Consider the following 24,836-nt stretch of genomic DNA (forward strand, 5'->3'; position numbering starts at 1 on the left):
AATTTAGGTCATAATTGGTTGCACACATTTATCGTACCAACAAATAAAAATCTCGATCTAATGCAATTTTAAAGAAAATGGGCGCACCCAGATAGACCCTTCAAAATCCCACAGAAGCAAGAAAAACAAATTAACGCAAAGAGAGAGAGAGAGAGATCAGATGGTAGTGCATGTTATAGATTCATCACTCTGTTACGTATTTGATTGGGTCTAACCATCATCACATCTCCCCAATTCAGTACCCCAAATTAAAAAAAGATTTAACATACTAAATAAAGAAACTTGCACAAAGAAACAGAAAATGGTGAAACAAAAAAAGAGTGAGATACCATAATCCTTTCAAATGTATAGAACTTAGGGCTAGATTTTCTACTTCTACAGAACAAAAACGGCTTTTGGCTGCCGCTCCCCAAAGATGGTATAAAAGAAGAAAACAAAAAATTGCCTTCTCTCTCTCCTCTAGGCGGCGACGGTAAGGATGATATAGTATTTTGTCTAATAAGATTTAGAGTTAGGGTTAATAAGTTAGTAGTATATATAAATGTGGTTGTTGTATAATTTTATTACTTAACTTAGGGTATTTTAGTAATATTATTAATGGGGAGCGGTGGGGAGGGGTGGGGTGGGGTGAGGCGGGGCGGGGGAAAGTGTAAGTCCATCCCTGCCTCCATCCTCGCATGGGGATGACTTTTAACCTTCATCCCCACCTCCATCCTCATTTCATTCCCTTTATCCCCGGTCCAAATGGGGCGAGGCGGGGTGGGGGTCCATTTTCCCGTTCTACTGCCATCCCTACTCATGCAAAGACATTGAGAAGGTCCGAACAAGGTCTAAAATGGATTCATTGTGTAATAAGTTTTGGTCAAAGTCTATAAATGGGTCAGTGAAGGGTCAGTCTTAGATTTGAGATAAAAAACGTCCAAGTTCTAAAAAGAATGGTCAAAGACCAAACCAAGCAGAGTCATGCAAGACTGGTCTTACACTAGGGATAAAGACATCAAAGTTCTAAAAAGAATGGCAAAAGACCAAACCAAACCAAACTGGATTGGGTCAAACCAAAACCGAAATACAAATCCAAAGTTCATGATCCAAAATCCAAATTCAAAGTTCAAATTGATATGCCTCTAATGGGATTTACCAGTAAGGGTAGCACCCGTCAAGAGAAATTCTCACACTCTTCAATGCATGACTAAATTTGTAAGAATGAGTAAAGGCCTTGTGACTTAGGTAAATGTTGGATAATATGTAGGTAACCTGAGATAGTTTGAGTCAAACCCCAACAAATTGTGTGCTATAATTTGAAGAGGTTGTGGGTGGCAATGCATAAATGATAATCTTAAACACACTTGGCATCTTTTATAAATTTTGTATAATTTGCTCCCTTATCTTTCAAATCAAAAGGTGATCAAATTTGTGTTCTCTTCCTTTGAGAGGCATGGAAGAAAAAGGGAAAGTGAACTCATAAGTTGCACCTTTAGGGCATGTTTGATGGCTTATCCATGAAATTATAGAACAGAAGAACAAAACGAACATATCACTAGTTCTATTCGTTTTGTAACAATTATACTAAGTCCAATGTTTGTTTGAACCGGTCACTAGATTAGTCCAACGTTGTGCGCGGGCAACATGGACAAACATGGATAATGGGTCAAATTACTTTATTTTGGATTGTATGACCCGATCCGACCACCATTTTACATGTTTTAACAAGTTTATTATGGATTTTTGGCCTGAATATGGATGTAATTACGAAGGTATATCTAAAATCATGGATTTTAGTCTTGAATATGGATCTCGAATTGGATCCAAATACCAAAAAATATAAAATGTCTTAATTAAAAATAATATGATTCAAAGCCCTAATCATAGAAAATAAAAATAGAAATTCTAATCAAATCAAAGAAAACCCTAATCAAATTAACTATAAAAAAAACTTAATTTAAAATCATATATTTTGAGAAATAGGTAATTTGAGAAAAAAATAAGAATTCATATTTTTTTATATACTAACCAAAAACCCTAAAATGCATATTCATATTCATATTCATATTCATATTCATATTCATATTCATATTCATATTCATATTCATATTCATTTTATATAAAAATCCAAAATCAAAAATGCAAGAAAATAAATCATATTCATATTTTTATACCAAAAACCAAAATGCAAGAATTCGTATTCATAAAACTAAAAATCAAAAAACCAAAATCCAATATATTTATATACAAACCAAAAAAATTATAAATATAAATATAAATATAAATATAAATATAAATATAAATTTATATTTATATTTTTTATAAATAAATCATAAAACCCTAAAATGCAAGAAAATAAATCATAAATCCAAGTGATGGCCATCTCATTCGTACATGTTTTGGATGTCATTTATCCTGAGGTCAATGGTATCTAAAAGTGCTACGATAGAATACCGTTAGAAGTGCACTCTCGACTGATCCCACATCTTGTTTCTTTTGTGAAAACACTTCTTGAAAAAAGATGTGATGTTTATGGGGGTAAAAGCTTCAAACGGGAAAATAACATCTACTTCTATTTTTTATTTTTGCATTTTTATCAGTACATATTATTAAAATAAATAAATTTAAAATTAAAAAATGTAAAATGGAACACAAAGCAAATATATATAGATATATGAAAAATGAAAACCCCATTTTTCATTAAGAAACAACCATTTAAAAACATGTGCAACATTTTCCTCAAAACAAAGATAAAACCATCATATTTCAAAAATGCAACAATATTTTAGCCATTTAAAATGGAGGCCAACATACCTCATTTTTTGTAATATTTTCAAAATAAATATGAGGCTCACCTAATCAACTAATCTGGGAAGAGTTTTCTGCTCCAACACGTTTTCTTTGTGTTTTGACATCTTCACCATTCGTGGAATTCATCTCCACCATTCATTGCACAAAAAGTAGGGCCCACCTATGTCGTCATCAATAGCTATTTTCTAAATTTTGTCTCTTTCCATACCGTCCCATAGGTCTCTTTCTCTCTCAGTATACTACAATTAAACCCCAAATAATTTAGTAATTGAAAATAAAAAACTAAAGAATTTTACCATTCATTTTGGAAGGTGTTGGCTGACGAGGGTCATATCTTATAAAAAAAACTAAATAATTTAGCAAATAATTGTAGACCCAACACATTTTAAATTTTAAATTGTTACAACATAACTAATTTTTGGTTCCCTAATGCCCCCCGATTGCCCTTTTATAAGTGGTATAAAAAAACCTGGCCTTTCAAAAAAAAGTATAGAAAATACGAAAAAAATAAAATTTTAATTACAAAGTGAGAAAAATTAAAAAAGGCAAGAATTGGATAATCCAAGGGAAGAATGCCTCCATCATCCACAGCAGATTGGCTGACCTCAAGTTGGTAAAACCCTTAAGGTCCCTCCGCTCACCAGAGAATACACCTAGAAGGGACGCCACTACCTGTCAGGTTGGTAAAACCCTTGAAGGACGTACGTTTGTGAACCTCATGTGAGAAAGAGTCCCTCTTTCATAAGATTTGGTAGGATATTTAAGATTTAAAATATAACAAAACTTATGCCCATTCTCAAAGGGGCTGCTGTGAACAGTAAACTAGCCAATCAAAGAAGCAAGGAATCATCTTTCAAACCAAAACGATTTTTTTTTTAAGGATGTTAATAGATTGGATTTTATCTGATATCTGTCCAAATCCAACTCCATTTAGTTGGGTTTTGGTAATTCAGAACCTTGTCCGATTATAATCAATGAGTATCCAAATTTGATGGATATCTGAATCCGATTTGCATTTAAAAAAAAAACGAATTGGTATGAGCTTTCCTCCATTTGAATCTGAATCTAAATCTAAATCTGTTTAGGCCAATATCCAATTAATTGGATCTGATACCATTTACATCCCTATCTTGATGTTAGGTTTATCTCTACCAAGGACCAGCTTGCTAATCTCTTTACCAACATCTACAATGGAGAGTTGCGCTTGAGAGGACATGTTAAGGATAATCCTTAACCTATCACTAAAGTCAGATATCATTTCTTGATTTTTTGTATCTCGGTGTTATTGCCTTGTTAGGTTGGATATCTTCCAGGAGGATCTCATTTGGAAAGATAAACCTCCTAAATGGTTCCCAGACTTAATCCTTTTTTTGTAATCTCATTGTAACCTGGTTGGGAATCTGCCTAACCCCAGCTTGCCAATAAAAAAAAGAGAAGTCAAGATTAAACAAGTAATTATAAGTTATCCTAAACTAAGGAAGATCAACTATCATATTGCTTATTATGTTCAATCTCCACCATGCATCTCATTTGGGATACAGGATGGGGGGTCATGCACAACACACTTCTGTCTGGTGACGATGGAATATAACTGGTAGTTCGGTTTATATACAATATAAACATAAATGCTCTCACAGTAGGGTGCTTCTGAAATAAAGGAAGGTAAAGTTTGAGAAAAACTACATCAAGTTTATACGTGCTACACATATTTTGATATTTGTCTGTAGCATGATCATGCATTCTAATACAATTTCCTTCATGAGAAAGTAAGATCCCATGCTTTTTTATGTTAATCTAATGTATGTGACCCCTTTATGATTGAAAAATGATTGTAATATGAGAGTAATTAAAATGTAGGATATAAAGCTCAACATTATTTTTAGGCATGTAGAAAAGAAAGCAAAATGTTTCAAAAAAATAATTAATATTAAATAAGTTTGCAAACAAGATAAAGGCTTGTCCTTCCTAAGACTAGGAGATGGCTCCAATGATGATGATGATGATGATGATGGCGACCTTATTTAAGCAGCACTCCTAGGAGACGCCACTAGATGAACTCCACTTTCCATTTGCAGAGTCAGCATGGATCTGTACTTCACTTCCTTCTTCTCATCAGCCAAATTGAAGATGAAGAAGTGGAGAAGAACAGCACCAAATATCTTCATTTGCCGATATGCAAATTCCTTTCCTAAACAGATCCGAGGTCCAGCCTGCACGCCCATTGAAAGTTCAAGTAAGATAGTGAATTTTCAAGTTTTTTTTTTTAACCTTTTATAATGGAATAGTTCACAGTATAGTGACAAATATCTGGTATATTTTGATGATAAAAAAAATGCAGGTTAATTTTTTTAAGTGACCATTTAAAGCATTTAACATATCATGATGCTTTAAAAGTACCATGAAATTACCATTAAAAATATCAAAATAATGGGACAAAAGTTTTTAACTTAATTTTTACATATTTTCAATGTTTCCATTATCTGGATTTATTTTGGTTATATTATTCATTTATTTATTGCTGCCAAGAAGAACAAAAAAAAGCCAGATATATCAATTGTATAGTGCATAGAGTAGTTGGCATCAATGCAAGGTTCTGTTGGAACAGGGCTATGCGACTAAAAATATGTAAAACGTTTATTAACTTTTTTAGTGTTATTATAAATTCAAATTGAGCCCCCAAAAAGGAAAAAAAACAAGTGTGGCTGCTGGGATACAAACCCAGCTCTCTACAGCCACAAACGTGGAAACTCTTACCACTAAACTTTTGCACTTTGGTTGCTTAATTATTCTTTAGAAAAGATTCCATGAATGGCTACCAAGATCTTAGTCATGCTTTACATGACTCCCAGTTGTATTTCTTGCTTTTATTTCTAATTTTCCTTTAAAGTAAATAAAATGTTTTATTATATATAACAGATTTAGTGGTTATATTCAATCTATGTGGGCTCCACTCTCAAATTCAAATGAGATGTGCGGTGGGCATTGAATAGGACCAATGATCGGTTATATATAATATGAACTGGTCTCCTTTGATGTAGAGAGCAATATATTGAGGTACTTGTGAAAACAGTAAACAAGCCACATTATCTCCATTGCCCATACTAAGATTTTTGTTTACCTGAAATGCTGTGAACTTGAAGGGAGACTCTGGCTGGAACACTCCATTTTGTAACCACCTTTCTGGTCTAAACTCTTCAGCGTCATTGCCCCATAAGGTCTTGAGCCTCCCCATCGCATAAGCAAGATAGAATACCACGTCCCCCTTTTTCACATGGAATCCATCCGGCAGAATGTCATCCCCAAATGCAACCTTTGGATCCTGCGCAAGAAAATTTCTCATAACAACCTTTCTTCATATGATATGATATGACTGAGTTCTAGGGTATGTTTGATTACTTCGGATAAATCTGAAAATTTTAACTCAATCTCAAATATAGTGTTTCATGAGAAATAGAGAATGAAAAGTTTTTGAATTTGAGACCCTGAGGTTACTTTTTAGCGACCCGCTCCCTTTTTATAGTAAGACGGGTTGGCTCAACATAAGAGAGGGAGACTATATCAAATAGGTTCCGTACAGACTCTAGAGAAAGCAGTTGATTTCAAATTCAAGGATTTGTAAACTAATGTTTGTCGATATATATATATATATATATATATATATATATATATATATATATATATATATATATATATATATATATATATATATATATATATATATATATATGGCATCCATAGCATTCAAAAGCACCCTTAATGAATGAATTAAGCCAATTACCATAGGAACAGCAGGATAGAGTCGGAGTGTCTCTGCAAGAGCTGCATGCAGATAATGCATCTTGTCCATCGCTGCCTCACTCAAGTTTTCAGCGAAATCTTCCATGGATTGTTCTTGGTGATCATTGTTGGTAGCAATATCTTGTATATCTTTAGTGGCGGCAATGGCATTCTGTATATCTTTGGTGACCTTAAGTTGTATTTGAGGGTGCTTGCACATCATGTAAAAGAACCAAGACATCGTTCCTGCAGTTGTGTCCTTTCCGGCTATCATGAAATTAAGTATTATATCTCTCAGATACTCATCAGTCATATTCTCAGGGTCCTTCTCACTCTCTAGCAGAAACCTTGATAGTATGTCTTCTTTCTTTTCCTTCAACTAAATTTGTAAAAGGAACAAACCGAAACAAGTAAAAAATAAAATAGCACAAAAAAAAATCTGTATGCATATGCACAAACACTTGCTATTTGGTAACCATTACAAACATATCCTTTAGGGCACATTTGATTCTATGGACACAAGCAAACAGGACACACTTGGTGGCTTGTGTCAGGAATTCAATTATCGAACCCAAGGGTCTGATTTTTGCATTCCAAAATTTAGGAACAAAACAACTCCGAGAGAATTATTTTCTCCCTATGGTAGGCAAATATCAAACACAAGACAATCTGCTCATTAGAACGGCTTTGTCTCTAGGTGGGATTTGTCCCACGTATCAAACACCCCTTTTATATAATATATCTACTCTTCAAAACTTCATGGACACTCATTAACTTATTTTTTTGTGATTAATATCAATTTCATTACACAAAGAATCACAAGATTTAGATAGTAATGTTGCATGTCCTTGTTAATGGCACTAGTATGCATGCACCTACATATATGTAGGTACGCAAATGTGTCTAGTGTATAGACAGGTTAATTTCAAGAACTTGATTAAAATTTTGACTTGTGCCTTGTTTGTAATATATATATATATATATATATATATATATATATATATAAAGCAATGTGTCTCTATTTTTGAGCTATAGGTTAATGCTAAAAAAACTAACATTACTAACAAAGAATAAAAGAAATGAGAAAAACATAAATGAAAAGCTTACATATGAATTAGAAAGGCGTTGGCTGGCTATTTGGTCTCTTTTGCTATTAATCAACTTATAGACGAATTCATCAATGACCTTAATATTCTTCTTAAGCTTTGCTTCAGCACCCACATTCAGAAACCTCTTCACCCACCAGAGGCTATCCATTAATCGCCGAAGAATTTGTTCACTCGAATCATCAAAAGCTTTTGCGAATCTTTTGCTTTCCTCGTCAGACGATCCAACAAAAGTGTTTAATTCAACTCCAAACCCAACTTTGAAAATTGAATCTAGTGTGGCTTTCATCAAGAGATCCTTCATATATGAGAGCAAAATGGTAATCAAGTCATATACAAATAGATGAATAACTATCATTAGAGATGTCAAGTAAGGCAGGGTGATCGTGGGGCCCCACCTAGGGTTTTCCCTCGCTTTAGAGAGGGTTCCTCATCATCAAAAAATAAAAATGATCATTAGAGATGTCAATGGGTCGAATATTATCTAGCATGTGACCCGAATCCATCTCTGATTAGTTGCATTTGTTAAAGAAGCTAAAATTCAATTAATAATCAGATTTGGATTCAGTATAGAAATATCTAACCAAATGAAACTGATATCCAATTTAGGCAAACAATTGAATCTCATTACATATAAATATTTGGATTTAGTATTAGCCTTTTTCTTTCTTAATCTGAATGCAACTTTGTATCTGATTAGCCAATATCCAATTAATCAAATTAACTAAATATCACATCCTACCCAAATCTGAACTGTTGACATCCCTAACTATTAAGGTTGTCGATAGATTGGACTTCCATAAAAAATGAGCAGGTCCAAATTAAGAATTCCTGTGTCGGATCTAAACCTGGCTCCAACCAGATGCTTCATAAAAAAAATACTTGAATCCAAATAAAGATAGCGTAGACCAAACATGTATATTATATATCCTACTTAAGATAAGTCTACAAAGTTGTTTGGATTTAGATAGACACTAAAATTATCTTCAACAAATGGTAACATAATACTAACACTATTTACTGCAGTAAATTTTTCTTTTTCAACCATATTCTTATCTTTAAAATGCTTCATGGGATTTGTAAGTCAAACCTCAGTTCAGGTGACTTCAGCTTCAAATAAAAGTTAATGAGTTGAATATGAAAATTTCCAAATTGATCCAATCAAATCTATATATCAAATAAATTTATGATTTGAACTTGATATTGAATATAATATCTGTTTGTTTAATTGCATTTAATTTTACATTTAATACATTTAAAGTTATATTTTATCTTTAATGATTTGGATATGAAATTGAATTCATTTAAAGAAGGTTTGAGTCTAGAACGGATCAGTTATATATAATAAAAAGGAACGGATACATGCAAGGCTTTTAAAGGTGTGAAAGTATAATGAGGTAATTTTCAAAAATATAAATGAAGCATAAGCCTCAATATTTTCTAAGGTGTAAACTAAAAGCATAAAAAAATATGCAACTACTATATAAACCATTTCATTAACTATAAAACATAAATACTAAAAACAATTGTTAACATATGGTTTGCCTTTGTTTTTGCATTATTGTAAACAATTGTAAACATGTGGACCCTATCAATAGGTACCATCCTAAATGGTCCCAAACAATGTATGAGATTTTGATGCTAGTGCTGGTCCGGTCACACAGACTCAAGGAGTGTACCCTCTACAAATGCCTTTCTAAACAAGGATACATGCGAACCTGACTCTCATTTGTGAAAATGACTTTCTTTTTCTTAAATGCACTCCTAAAAAAAAGAATAATAATTGAACTTAGCACCATAGTAACCATGTCAATTTGTAAATAAGAATCATAGTAGCAGCCCTCGGAAATTGCATTCATTAGTAAATAGTGATTAATCTGCCAAATTCAGCATATGAGTTCCTCAGCAATTCGTGATTAATCAGAAATAATAAAAAATCTTGATTAATCAACATAATCATCGTCCATTCACATATTTACTATTATAATTTGCTAAAACTATATTTAACTAAAAAAAATCATCTTCACCTAGAAAAAAGAGCTAAAACTAAAAATATAGTACTACACCTTGCCCTTATTAACATTATTAAGTTTAGTTTTACGTTGTAAATCTTACTTTATTAACATTATTAAGTTTATTTTTACCATTTAAATCTTACTTTATTAACATTATTAAGTTTAGTTTTACCTTTTAAACAAAGATGTTAAAAGCATGTTTTATAAGTAGCACTACATTTTCGATAAGTTGCCTTTTAAAATTAAATTTAATAGTACTGTAATCAATGTTAAGAGAGAGATTCATGGAAGGAAAGTCCAATGTGAAAAGTAAAGAATCCCCAACATGCAGTCGGCATCTTTGCGTGATGGGCATTGCATGCACTCACAAATGAACTCATTTCACAAACACTCACTTGCATATCGAAGCTTCTTTTTGCCACAATATTCGACGAGATCTTTTGAGCAAAGATTGCAGCATTGCGCCGAAATATTCGGCTGCTGAAATCCCTGAGAACCTTGGTTGAAAACTCGTAGCTTGCGAGCTTTCTCTGGTGTCGCCACTTATCACCATCGATACCAAAAATTCCATCACCAAGGAGCTCTTTGAATATCGTGTGCTCATACTCACCCTGCAACAACAAGCCTCTCTCATTATCATCATGTTGGTGCAAAAGCAGCCTATTCATTTATAGAGAAAAGGGTGGCCTAAGTTCAAACAATACCTTGCCATAGTTGTTGAAGTTGGTCTTAAGGATGTGCTCCACGACGGCAGGGTCTCCAGTATAGATCTCGTTTCTTCCCGGACAGATCATTCTAAAGGTGGTGTATTTTCGGGTGAGCTCTGTTTGGTAGTCATGAATACGCTGAAAATGGATGAATTGATTCAGCTTTGTACCTGCAACTGGGTAAAGCTTTTTGCTAGAAAAAATTAAGCCATGAAACATAGAAAATACGACTCCAGCAACCAAAAGTAAGAGTGCAAGGAAAACTGACAAATCCATGGCTACCCCCTGAGAGGAATGAGGACATGAAGAAAAAAGGTGCAAGGATGAGAGAATATAAATCCTTAGCCGATCCCCATTTTACGTTTTGATAGATACCAGATATGGACAAGTGGCACTTGTCTGTTACGCATTTTGTTTATCTTTTAATGTTGACTTGGTAATTTTTGTGCTTCTTACTGTTAAAAGTTGGTTGATTTCTCTCACAAAGTGGCAGGCATCACGGTTGCATATAGGGGTGTAACCAAGTCGAGTTCAGTTTGGATTTCGGTATGGTCTCATCAAACCCATCCTTGAATGAGGACTAAAAGTAATTCTTATCTCGAGCTAAGTTGGTTCAGGTTCGATCTAAGCAAAAACCAAGGGAATGACATGCATTAAACGATCCTCCAGCGCTAGTATTACACAAAATGGATTACCTGAAAATCATCTAGTGAAGTGGAGATCTCTTTTTGATCAGATGGAGAAGGCCTACAACAAGAAGGAAACTACCTTGTGAGTCAGAGATGAAGTAAATCTATTTTTGTAAATTTATCTTTATGTGGCTAGAATTTTCTGTATATCTATAATCTCTCCCTTTTTATTTTCTATTCTGTTCTAGCATACAAAATAATATGCTTTTTCTCTTAATTTCTTTCTCATTTTCTTAAAAAGAAAGAGGCTCGCTTTGGTTGGATGCTGATAATGCAGTTGTGGATTCCATAGGTAAGTGGAATCCATGAAATTGACACTTCCTATTCATCAATTTGGGAAGATTGAGTCACTCCTTTGCCATTTCCGCCTGAAAGGTGTTTGGTAAAAGAGGTTCATTGGCCATCACGCTTGCATGACTTACCTTGGTGGTAGTCAGAAGCACTGTGGGAGTGGCTGTGGGGTGTGTGCCTCCAAATTGCCACCTCTTTGTGGTGGTAGCTGGTTTGAGGAGTTGGAGGTGGTACTTTTGATGCCAACACCTTCAAATACCCTTTTTTCTATGTTTCCAAACACATTCTGATGCTATGCATTTAACAGCTCCACCCTTGTGACCTCTGACGGCCATCTCCTAAACAGATAGCTTCGGTCTTCATGAGCAATGTGTGTACTACACTGAAAAAGAAAAGCCTAACATAGAACTTTGTGGCTTTTGATCCAGGAGAGCTGGTTGAGACAGGTCAAGGAAATGCAAGTGCATTGTGAGCGTGGCTTGCATGGAATTAGCATGAAAAATGTGGAACTACCAGAAAATAGCTTCAGGTAACCTTTTGATGTTAAATTATTACCAAACAATGGAGCCCGGGATGGGCTGGAGAAATTTCTAAAATCCGCGAGCAGTGATCTTGAGACTGTTCTACAGTATGAATTCATGCAAGATTACAAGGTACTGTTGGCTTCTTATTTTAGAGAGAGTTAGCTTTTGAATTGCTCACTTGGCATTCTTTTCTTTCTGATATATGATTCATATAAGTCTAGTTACTTAAGCATTGAATTGTCATTCTTGAGTGCTTCGTTTGGGCCTTTTACTTATGAGTGCTTCACAAAAATGAAGTTTTGACCTTTCACTGCCATTTCCCCATCTTTTTCCTTAGATTCTATTGATTACCAAGTTTGCAATTACAAGAGAATTCCTATTTTCTATAGGCAGAAAAGCATTTAACATTTGCAGATGCAAAACCATAAAGATATCCATCTGAAATGTTCCAAGTAAAGAGAATGTGATTTGTAATTAGCTGCCAAATCAAGAACAATTCTAATCTTTTTTTTTTTAATTTATTGACCCTCTGCTTGTTAAGATGACTTACATAAACATCCACATTTGTTATATTATATAGAGATATTATGAACAATAGATAAGTTTGTTCCTGCGAGAATCCTTCATGATCATCTTTAATGAATTTCTAGTGAACAGGTCCACTTAAAGCATTTGGATGGCCATATTGAGGAGGTATAAAAGTTTGCATATACTTGTTTCCAACAATTAGTCATCCTTATGTTTTTTCTTCAGTATTCTACTAGATTAGTTCATCTTAACTCTGTTCTCTCTCCAAAACAGGTTCCTTATTTTTGTCTTCCGGCAAGTGAACTAGTTGATGTTTTAGCACCTTCTTGCTACAGGTGAGCTTTTCATCGTTTTTGCCCAGTTCTAATTCTGAAAATTATTCTAAAGCATTATGAACTATTATTCAATACTCTACAGATCAATCGTTGTTACAGAATGCTAAGCATCATTATCATTTTTGTCTTTATTTTCCTGTAATTGTTTCACATCTCTAAGATAGTCTTTGTGCATGGGTACTTTTGGCTATTTTTTGGCCTAAATGTTCACATTAATATATATATGCCTTTATGACCCCACGTCTCTCTGTTAATCCTTATTTTTTTCTGAAATCTATGAATTTCTTTGCCATTTTATGTCTTGAAAATCTCTATGGTTAAACTGTTTAGGTTTAGATTTTACATCATCTCTTTGGCTCAGAGTTTTCCATCTTGGGGACATAGTCTCCCTTTTCTCTTGTCATTAATGTTATTTTAATGCTTGATTGCTTTCATTTGCATTTAAAATTTTTCTCATTTATTTCATTTTGTTGCTTCTCTTACCACTTTCATTTTGAGCTTCCAAGTCTTGCTAGTACCATCATTGGTATGGCTCATGATTATGTGGGAAGCAACAATATGAACCTTTTGCTTCCACTTGGACAGTTTGGTACCAGAAATCAAGTGGGTAATCCTTTTTTGTTTCATTTTGCTCTCTCTTGTTCTTGTTTTTTAAATTTGAGAACTAAATCTTTTCCTTTATTAAATCAGGGAGGCAAAGATCATGCTAGTGCAAGATATATCTTGAGAACATTTATCAAAGTCAGTAACATTCATGGATGACAATTGCAGTGGAGCTTGTTGCTAATCCCTCCATAATATTCTTGGATGAACCAGCCTCTAGACTTGATGCCAAAGCTGCAGCAATTGTGATGAGAACAATAAGAACTATATTTCTGGTGAAAAAAAAAATCCTTAGCTTCTACTTCTTGAATATATGAAATCCTTTCAAAAAATGACCCAAAATATTTTATGAATTTATTAATTTCCATTAAAAGCATAAATGTTGGTTTCTCAAAATGGTACTTTAAGAAGTCTTTGTCTTGTATATCAAAGTGTTGTCTCTATGGTGGATGTGGTTGATGTAGATTATAAAAATCAAACATTCACTACATTTGTTTGGTCTGTGTGCCATTAACTCATCTTTCTGTGGGTATGTGATCTGTAAACAAAATTCAGAAAATTTCATTGAAATTTACAACAATCAAATAGTAGTTAGTTAACCAACAGAATTTTTAAAAATATATATATATATAACAATAATAAGACTCGGTCAAAGTTGTGTCCATTAGGGACCCGTGATGAGTTGTGGAGCCTGATTTAGAGTTTTTTTTCTTACAGGAAGGGGTTCGGGGGTTCCCCCTGGCGCAGGGGGCTTGGGGAGAAGCGGCCCCGAGACCAAATTTTTCTTGGGCTTATGTTTGAGACCTGGATTCTTATGGATCATACCGGATTTTTTACTAGCAACTTAGTTAAAACTGCGTAAAAAAACCCTAATTTTTTGTCAAATGAAGACTTTGACCCTCATTTGATTAAAAAATTTAAGGCGTGTATGCCTCGACTTGAGGCGCGCCTCGACTCAAGGCATGCGCCTCGCCTCGAGGCATGCGCTTCAAGGCGTATGAGGCGCACGCCTCGGGGCACTTTTTTTATTTATTTTTTTAATTTTGCGATGGATATTATCCGTTGCTAATATTCAGTGATGAATTTTTGATGGTTTGCGATGGATTATATTTCGTCGCTAAAAATAGCAACGGAATATAATCCATCGTAAACCCAGATCAGTGTTTATTTAGCGACGAACTCGCGCGGATCATGTCCGTCGCTAATCCATCGCAAGTTAGCGACAGAAGTAGCGACAGATAAGTTTTGTCGATAATTAGCGACTAGGATTATGCGACGGACGCTATCCATCGCTAATCTGTCACAAATCCTTCGCTAAACAGTTTAGCGACGGATTAGTGACGGATAACGTCTGTCGCTAATCCATGTTTTTCTTGTAGTGTTTAAATGAAGGCTCAACCCAAATGGGCTTAAACCCGACCCAACAAAATCTCAACTCGCCAACCCACAGACTTCTTATATATATATATATATATATATATATATATATATATATATATATATATATATATATATATATATATATATATATATATATGAGTAACATGTATCCTCAAACACAAAGTATTTGAAGATACGTTGAAAGAAGCGTCACCATTTCACGCGCGATCGAACGAAAACTTTTTATCATGTTTTTGTGTGTGCTCATTACTTTTAATGGTGGTCTTGACCACCGCTAAATCTCTTGACAGCAAAACAGAGAATTAGTGGCAGCTCAAAAACATATGCTAATTCTGTTTGCGTTCCACCGTGCATCCGAACGAGTTTGAGTTTGAAGAAAAACCCATTCAAAGATAAGGGTTTCCATATATATACATATAGAGAGAGAAAAGAACTGAACATATTAGGTCCCATTTCTGGTTCTATCCCATAGTTTTGAAGTGTTTTATGATAGATCTGAATCATTAGATGTGTTTTAGCATGCTCAATTTAGTGAGAATTGACTCTTGAATTATGTTTTTTTTTTTTAACATGATTTTATGAGTCGAAAAAACTGATACATTCATAGCCATTGGTTTTGGATCACCGAAAAAACCTGTATACATGTTAGATTTCAATGATCCAAAAGTCGGCTCCCACTAAACAAAACCTATATATTACATTTTAGAGAGAGAGAGTTACAAATAACTTTCCTTTTAAAGAAAAAATTGGCCATATAAATTTTTAATTACTTTTTTAACTAACATAATGTCAATAAAAAAAACGTTATAAAGCATCTAAGTTTTTAGGTATGATACCCTGGCTTATGCTTTTATGACATTTATCATAGCATGCTCAATTTAGTGAGAATTGACTCTTGAATCATGTTTTTTTTTTAAAACATGATTTTATGAGTCGGAAAAACTGATACATTCATAGCCATTTTGGATCACCGGAAAAAACTGTATACAGGTTAGATTTCAATGATCCAAAAGTCTGCTCCCACTAAACAAAACCTATATATTACATTTTAGAGAGAGAGAGAGAGTTACAAATAACTTTCCTTTTAAAGAAAAAACTGGCCATATAAATTTTTAATTACAGTTTTAACTAACATAATGTCAATAAAAAAACATTATAAAGCATCTAAGTTTTTAGGTATGATACCCTGGCTTCTGCTTTTATGACATTTATGATAGGATTAGGAGAATAGGAGAAAGCACAAGAGTTACTGATTCTGCCCATATATTTTAGAGGAAGATTAGGTAAAAAAAACTTTTAACGTACAAATGACACTTGTTCTTTAATAGCAAGTAACAAACCACTAGAACATTATACACAGAAGATAAGAATAAACCATTTATCTCCCTCCACCTTTTAACTTGTCCTTGGATATCAATAAGGGTGGCAAAATCTGACCCGACCCGCCAACCGGCTTCTTAGCCGGATTCGAGTTTGGCTTAAACGGGTTTGTGTCGTAAACGGGTCGACCCGCCTAACCCGTTTATTAAACGGGTCGGGTTCATATTAAGGGTATGCCAACCCGCCAACCCATTTATATTTAAAATGGTTCTTTGGGATGATTAAAGTCACAACCCGTTTGTAATCCAAACTGGTAATCATGTCGACCCATTTTAAATATACACGACACTTTAAAATATTTAAAACTCGTCCTGCAGATGTGACAAGACTTGAGAGCAATAACATTAAATGTGAGAGAAAGAAAGAGGTAGAAAGTTAATCGCATAGGTGACAAGATTTGAGAGCAATAGCATTAAATGTTCTCATCTGAAAAAAGCGTTAATTTTTTTTAACATCAAATCAAGCTAAAAGTGTAACTCTTTTTAATTTCTTCTTACTTAAAATAACCCTCCCTCCTTATTTCCTGTTTGCAACATCTTTTAACAGAGCGATATAATCATGTGGGGTCGACCCGACCCGTTTATTAAATGGGTTAACCATGTCAAGTCGAGTTACCCGTTTAATAAATGGGTCATGTTCGTGTTTGCCACATCCGACCCGTTTAATAAACGGGTTGGGTTCGTGTTGAGGTGTTTTGACCAGCCAACCCGCCGACCCGACACGATTGCCACCCCTAGATATCAAGTAACAAATCACTAGAATATCTAGTCTACTATAAAAAACAGGTAGATAAAATAAACCATTTGCTCTCTCTCTCTCTCTCTCTCTCTCTCTCTCTCTCTCTCTCTCTCTCTCTCTCTCTCTCTTTGTGTGTGTGTGAGACACGCACGGAGTTATTAGTTTTATCTTATTCCAACATTTATCTATGACAAACAAAAGATACATCACTCTTACTATTAGGATTGGACCATCTTGCAAGGTTTGGAGCATAGGGGTTGCCCACTTTATGAGGTACTCTTTAAGTCAGCGGTGGGTGATGATGTAGTCCACATTATTGTAGATGGTGAGAATTGTTGATATAATTTTAGGATATCTTATTCACATCTAACACATAGTCAAACAAAAATGTTATAACCTATAAGTAACCTATAACGGTAAGTTAAAGATCTTGCATCTAAAACAACCTTGCGCTATTATTATTCTCAGTTTCAATAAGTAATCTCGCTGGTGTTGGGTCACCTTTAACGATGGCATATAAATATCGTTGTTATTAATCAATAAATGTTATTTCTTTACGATGATTTATCAGCAAGAGTTCTCATCATTATAGGCAATAACTACGACAAATGGAGCAATAGCTGCAAAAAAATCATTACTATTGACCCTCATCTTTTTAATTAGTGCTAAGATTGACTATGTGTATGGAGTTTATAGTCCTAGTTTTGAGTGTGTGTGTTTCTGTGTCTATTTTGTTTATAGCCTTAGTTTCGAGTGTTTTGGCATACCCAAATAACATAAACCAACAATAGTGAAATCGTAAAATCATGCACTAAATGCAAAGTAAAGAACAAATTGAATCACCTTCCTTGGCATTCCACTAGAATAATTCTTAACATCACAAACAATAGCATACTTGCATGTATAAGCAAAAAATATGTAGCTAAGGTCAAATTAAAACAAAGGAGACTTAGAAAAGGTCGACAATCACAAATTCTATGACCATCATGGATATTTGCAATCAACTGGTACATTTTCAAGTTCAACATATGAGACAAAATTTAGATAATTATTTAAAATAAAAAAACCCTATAATCTAACTCATACAACAACAACAACAACTATGCCTTCATCCCAAAACAATTGGGGTCGGCAATATGAACCAAAAAAGAAAATCATTCTGGGTTTCCACATGAATCCTTCTCCTCCAATCATTTCTATCCAATGTCATGTCCTCGGTGAGGTTCAAAGCATTCATATCCTTTCCTATCATCTCCATCCAAGTCTTCTTCGGCCTACCCCGACCTCTTTTAACTAATATATTTTTTATTTCACCATCCTCTAACTGGAGCATCATTAGGCCTTCGTCGAATATGTCCAAACCACCATAAATGATTCTCTCTCATCTTATTTTCAATATAATCTAACTCATGTATAATGAAAAACAAGTTTCGCATGCATTGATTAAATAAATTATAAAGTTAGAAATTATAAAAATATAAAATCTTTAAAATCTAAATTATATATGAAAAAAACATAATTAGCATGTATTCAATAAATAAATCATAAAATAATAAATTAAAATATAAAACCCTTAAAATTTAAATCATATATAAGAAAAAAATCTATTTTGCATGCATTTAGTCAATACATTATAAAAGTATGAATAAAATATAAAACCCTTAAAATTTAAATCATATATGAGGAAAAAGATATTTAGCATACATTCAATAAATAAATTATAAAATTACAAATAAAAATATAAAACCTCCAAAATCTAAATCATATATGAGAAAAAAATGTATTTAGCATGCATTCATTCAATAAATCACAAAATAGATAATCAAAATATAAAACTCATACAATTTAAATCATATATAAGCAAAAAATACATTTAGCATGCATTCAATCAATACATTATAAATTATGAATTAAAATATAAAACCCCTAAAATCTAAATTATATATGAGAAAAAAATTATTTAGCATGCATTCAATAAATAAATTAGAAAATAGGTAATTAAAATATAAAACTCTTAAAATTTAAATCATATATGATAAAAATATATGTAAGATGCAATAAATAAATAAATTACATAATTATGAATTAAAATATAAAACCCATAAAATTTATATCATATATGAGGAAAAAATATATTATCATGCATTCAATAAATAAATCACAAAATAAGCAAATAAAATGTAAAACCCCTAAAGTATAAATTATGTATAAGAAAAAAATATATTTAACATGCATTCAATAAATAAATTACATAATTAAGAATTAAAATATAAAACCCTTAAAATTTATATCATATATGAAATATATATATATATATAACATGCATTCACTAAATAAATTAAGAAATAAAAATCCCTAAAATCTAAATCAAATCATACATGAAAAATAAATACATTCAGCATGTATTTTACTAAATAAATTAAAAATTAAACAATTAAAATATACAAAACTTAAAATTAATATATTAAAAAATTACCTTATCAGTGAACACAACACGAGGTTGACAGAGAGAGGGCAAGATAGAGAGAGAGGATGAGAGAGAGAGTTTGAGTCTCTCGAACCATCCTTTTTATTTTTTTAAAGCATAACCCCTTACTAGCACAAATTTTTTTGTGCCAATAAAGATGTTTATTTCACTAGCGCAATTTATTTTTTGCACTAATAACGATGTTATACTGATGCAATGTATGTTGCGCTAGTAATAATGTTATGCTGACACAATGTATGTTGTGCCAGTATAACATACCTCATTATTGGCACAAGAATGTTTTGCCTAGTAAACATGCTTCGTTGTTGGCATTGCATAGGAGGCACCCCATTAAAGGAATTATTACATGTAGTGGGTGTAACTGGGTCGGGTATACACGACCTAACCTGACTTCTCAAACCTATTAACCTCACCTGTCCCAATTTTAGCTGACCCATGGGTTCAGGTAAAGGGGTTACTTACAAGCCCATGTTCACACTTCACATCGATCAAGGTCTCCATGTTCGCGCACTTCACCAGCTTCTTTGAAGTTTAGTTGTATAAAGTACATTAAATTAATTGCCTTTAAAAAAAAAGTACATTAGATTAAATGTAAGCAAACTATTTCCAGTGTTGCCAATGTACAGAAACTTTGCAGTGAACACCTTTTTCTTTCGGTGTTTTCCTTAATTAGCTCTAGCAGGCTATTATATCAACTAGATGAATGGGTGGTAGTCTATATGACGAGTTTATCGGTAATGCTGGCAATATATTTTGGGTTGCATGAATGGAATATATTGCTTTGGATCCTGAACTGATTCTGTATATATGCTAGACTGCTAGTCATATTCAGCCTAATAACTGATATTACTCTATATGCTGAAACTGTAATTAAGCTTTTTTCCCCAACACATGGAGGTTTATCAAGTTCATGAACTCCTTGTTCTCTAGTTGAATTCTCAGAGTTCAGGACCCTTATAGCAGCCCCCATTATGCCTAATTGTAATCAAATTTAAATACTTGGGTCCCACATGGACTGACTGGGTTCATTTTTATGGTATTCAATGGGTTTGGCAAAACTGTCTGCTGGGTAGTTCAGGACTTGGCTATAGATTTGAACTTGAGTTGTGTGGGCATGGTCTTGGAGCCTCCACTTTGCAAGCACTGAGAGATCAATGTTATCAGTATCGGTATCGGCACCGAGAAATTCTTTCGAGATCTCATCCCACCCCCATTTCTCTATGAACTTGAACTTTTCTCTGAACAGCTTCCGCCGTGTGAAAATTTCAGTACCAACTTGTATGCCCTTACAGTAGAAACAAAGAGATTGAAAGAAACATCTATTTTGACACCTAATTATGGACTTGTACTTCCATTTTCCTATCTGTGTCATCAGCATTTGCTATTCTAGGAGTAGCATGAGATTGAGGAGCATAAACTAGCCTCACTTCAGAGGAAAAGGGTTTTTTTCTCTATTACCATGCAATTAGTAATTTGACTTACATTGGGAAGGAAAGACAAATCATTCACTCGAACAGCCCAACTTTCTTTGACGTATATACATAATTGTAGAAATATATGTATGGTTCTCAATTGAACTTATTCCAGTGTGACAACTGAAGCTCAAAATGATCTTGCGAGAAGCAAGAACATGGAGTCCCTGATCGATCTAAAGAGTGAACATGGTTTTGTACACTAATTTGAGCACAAAGAAAGCAAGAAGAAGAAAGGCCACTATCTTCATCTGCCAGTAGGCAAAACCTTTTCCTAAACAGATACGAGGTCCAGCCTGCACACGAGAATTAAAAGAACAATCAACATATTGAATATTTAAAAATTAGATTTATTTCCTCCATAATTTTAACTATATATATATATATATATATATATATATATATATATATATATATATATATATATATATATAGTTAATATTTGGTGCTATTGAAGGCATGAAACTATGATATTTTGAGATGTGATCAGCATGGTTTGTTTGCCGAGGATCAAACTTTGGATGTTACTACAATCTAAAAATATGATATTTTGAGATGTAAACTTTTAGTGCATTGTGAGCAGTTGATTTTTTTTTAACCCTTAAAAAACTTGCTTACATGTCTCAATCATATGATTTAAAACTCATTTTCTAAAGGTTTGATCTACAAAAAAAAAATCTAAAAAATATGAAAACAAGGCGATTTGTAATCAATAGATTGGTGCCTTCAATAGCACCAAGCATGAATATCATCTCAAGTACAGATTATTGAACACATTAAAAAAAATTATGATAAAAGTTCCCCGCCAAAGCAGGTAATCAACAGGTAGGGTCACCGACACCCAATCCGTGAAAGCCAGCCACACACCCTCGACCAGAGACAAAGGGGTCGGCATCATATCCCCAAGCCGGCTACTATTCCGGCGACCCCGGCCGAATAATGAATCTAAGCTAAAAAATAAAATCTAACATAAACAATGACAAATGACAAGAAAAATATGTAAATTAACATGAAATATACAATCAAGATCATAAGGAAATAAATGAATACAGGGACACGATGTTAGGCATGTCCGACACAGGCTTCACGGTATGCATGAAGTGTCGTGGTCTGTTCAGCATTACGTCCGGTGTAAAGCATCACAATGGATTTTTTTTTTTCTCACCAAGTATCAAAGCAAAATTCGTGCAAGATGGGCATAGGGGAGAGCTCGCTCAATTCTTTGAATTGTTGTTGATGTACCCTCAATCCAAGGATGTGAAACTACACTATCAAGTACGCTAAAGAAAAACTGAAATTTCAATCAAGCAAATGAAAATAACAGTTGCATGGAAAATGGGGGGTTGGCGTAGTGGGGTGGGCCTTGGCTGCTAGACGAGCAGTCAAGGTTCGATTCTCCTGTGTTGCCCCTCTGCGCAAGCCAACGACGTAGCATAGGCCCTGAGGATAGGGGGGTCCTAGCCTTGGAGTTTTACGCTACCAGCACCACAATCGTAGGTATGGCAGGCTGAACCAGCGTGACCCGGTCTTCTTGATGGGTGCTTGAATTAATGTTGCACCCGGCACCTATCGACATCGTAGAATGTGCCACGATTCAAGCCAACAGCGTCGGTTTTCCTGGAGAGACTCCTCAATTCTTGGAAAAGTTGGACTTGAATGTGAATTATCTGGTTCTGGTGCAGGTCATCACCTATATCCAAGACCCTTCTATTGCGGTTTGGATATCACCACTGGATTCAAATTGGGCTCCGGTTTGAAGATCACTCGTGCATTCAAGTCCCATTTGGATATATATACACCATTTCACCAGAGCATGTTATATGTTACCCCCCCCCAAAAAAAAAACAGGGCAATTAGCTACATCTCATGTTTGGGGGGTCCCAATGAGCACCACGTATAAGATCCAGCCCGACTAGTATCCTCATGTGTGTCCGCATCACATAGCATCGTAATTTGGTGTCGTCGCAAAGACTTAAGTACCCTTTACCGCCATTCTCTTCCTCTTCCTGGAACGGACATAAATACCCTCCATCTAGAAATCTGAATCGGCGGTTCGTGAAAAGGACAAAATTGCCTTCCATCATGATCGCGCCAAAATTTTCATCAAAGTTTGCATATGTAGCAAGCTTTATGTTGTAGGATTTAAATAGTTCAAAACAATCAATTTTTGCCCTAAGCAGAAAAGCCTACTGGAGCATATTTTGCCTTCATCTGTTGTCGTCGGATCATCTGTTGTCGCCGGATCATTCGTTGCCTTCTTTTGTTGCCGCCGGAGCATCCTTTCCTTTCTTCTGCTACCGTCAGAGCATCTGTTTCCGTCTTATGTGCAGTCGCAACATCGTTGCCACCATCTGTTGCGTATACGTTCTGAGTGTTTCTTAGTCTACAGTTGGACTACCCAAACTCCTATCATTTTTGTGAGTTTCGTGAAAGCTTTCGTTATGCAATCTGAAGGTTGTGATTTATACAACGATTTGTAAGTTTGAATCTACGACGATTTATACATTCAAAGCATTAGCGATGTGTATTTATTAAGATATCTCGATTTGTACATAAGTTTGTTAAATCTTACAACGATGTGTACTTATGAAGCCAAATATTGCGACGATTTGTAATCATGATGATCGTTTAACAAATTGGGTAATTTGTATTACTAATGTGTTGTGCAGGTTAGCAATGTCTGCGGCTCATCAAAGAAGAAATATCCCGCCGTTCTATGGGTTGTGTATTAGAGAAGTGATCCGCCAGTCCCATCTATCTCAGTTTTTTGAAATGTACTAAAATATACTTAAGATTGAGAATGAGAAAGACGGAGAAAAAGCGTTGAAATTGTATTATGCGGAGGATTATCCATCATATATTGAGGTTGCGGACCAAAGGAAGAATGCTGAAGAACTAAAGATGCAGAAGAAGGATAACCACGAGAAGGCAAAGCAAAAAAATAAGGAGAATGAAAAGAAAAGGCAAAGGAAGAAGGCAGAGGAGAGGGAAAAGCAAAAAAAGAATAAGGAGGAGAGGGAAAGGCAATTGAAGAATATGCGGGAGGATGCTAAGACAGAAGCGTGAAAGTTGTTGAAGGAGCATATAGTTATGCGAAAGAGGGTAAAGCTACTGAAGGAGGCGGAGGAGAGGCGAAGGCAATTGAATAAGGAGAAGGAAGAGAAGCAACGGAATAAGCTTCAGGATGAGGAAGAAAATGAAAGGCGAAGGAGGGAGAAGGAAAGGCAAAGGAAGGAGAAGGAGTTTGAGGAAGAGAAGGAAAGCCAAAGGAAGGAGAAGGAGGATGAGGAAAAGAAGGAAAGAGAAAGGAAGGAGAAGGAAGAAAATGAAAGAAAAAGGAAGAAGCAGGAGGAGAAAGTGGAGGAAAGAAGGAAATAACATGAGGAAGAGAAAGAAAGGCGGCGGAAGGAGGAGGACGAGGAAAAGAAGGAAAGAGAAAGGAAGGAGGAGGGGGAGGAGGAAAAGAAGAAAAGGGAAAGGAAGGAACAAATTGAAAATCAGATGATACCGGTGATGGAGCTAGAGACGGTAGAAGTGGAAAAGCAGTGGGAGGCAGTGGACCAACCAGAAAGGCCTAGGTTGGAAGGATTGGTTGAACAGGAGAAAAGTACGACCAAAAACTCTTTCTCTCTCTCTCTCATCATCATCATATGTGAAAACTGCGCCATTGTGCCTCCAACAATCCTCGTGGGTTTTGTTCATTATTGGGCGCTATCCTCCTCTTCTTGATGGCGAATGACAGAGAACGGACCAGTGAGTAAACGTCCCCTCTTGAATCTCTCCTCAACCACTCATTCCTACATAAGCTCTACTTTCATTAAACATGCAAATGCAGGAGTCTAAGAACAAGCAAGCCTTAAAACCATGGTGCATCCAGGATTTCGAGATCGGGAAACCCCTAGGCAGAGGGAAATTTGGTAACGTCTATCTCGCCAGAGAGCGGAAGGTATCCCAAGTTTTTTTTTTCGGTCTTATGCATCAATCTTCTT

The 24,836-nt window shown here is 34.7% G+C and overlaps 1 protein-coding gene and 1 non-coding gene across 2 annotated transcripts; both read right to left on the bottom strand.

Moving 5' to 3' along the window:
* Window positions 1–150: 150 nt before the first annotated feature.
* LOC149840182 (small nucleolar RNA Z195/SNORD33/SNORD32 family) lies at window positions 151–231 on the bottom strand. Its single transcript, XR_016431759.1, has one exon. It is a non-coding gene; the product is annotated as a small nucleolar RNA Z195/SNORD33/SNORD32 family (small nucleolar RNA).
* A 4,573-nt stretch (window positions 232–4,804) lies between these two features.
* LOC149840183 (cytochrome P450 704C1-like) lies at window positions 4,805–10,674 on the bottom strand. Its single transcript, XM_090005016.1, has 6 exons — window positions 10,396–10,674; window positions 10,087–10,302; window positions 7,678–7,974; window positions 6,572–6,949; window positions 5,912–6,112; window positions 4,805–5,003 (listed from the first exon to the last, which is right to left on the bottom strand). Exons 1-6 carry the CDS (start codon window positions 10,672–10,674, stop codon window positions 4,815–4,817), a joined length of 1,560 nt encoding a protein of 519 aa, XP_089861142.1. The 3' UTR covers window positions 4,805–4,814.
* Window positions 10,675–24,836: the final 14,162 nt, after the last annotated feature.

Source organism: Nuphar pumila, chromosome 4 (genome assembly GCF_984573655.1).
Source record: "Nuphar pumila chromosome 4, dmNupPumi1.hap1.1, whole genome shotgun sequence".
NCBI lineage: Eukaryota > Viridiplantae > Streptophyta > Magnoliopsida > Nymphaeales > Nymphaeaceae > Nuphar > Nuphar pumila.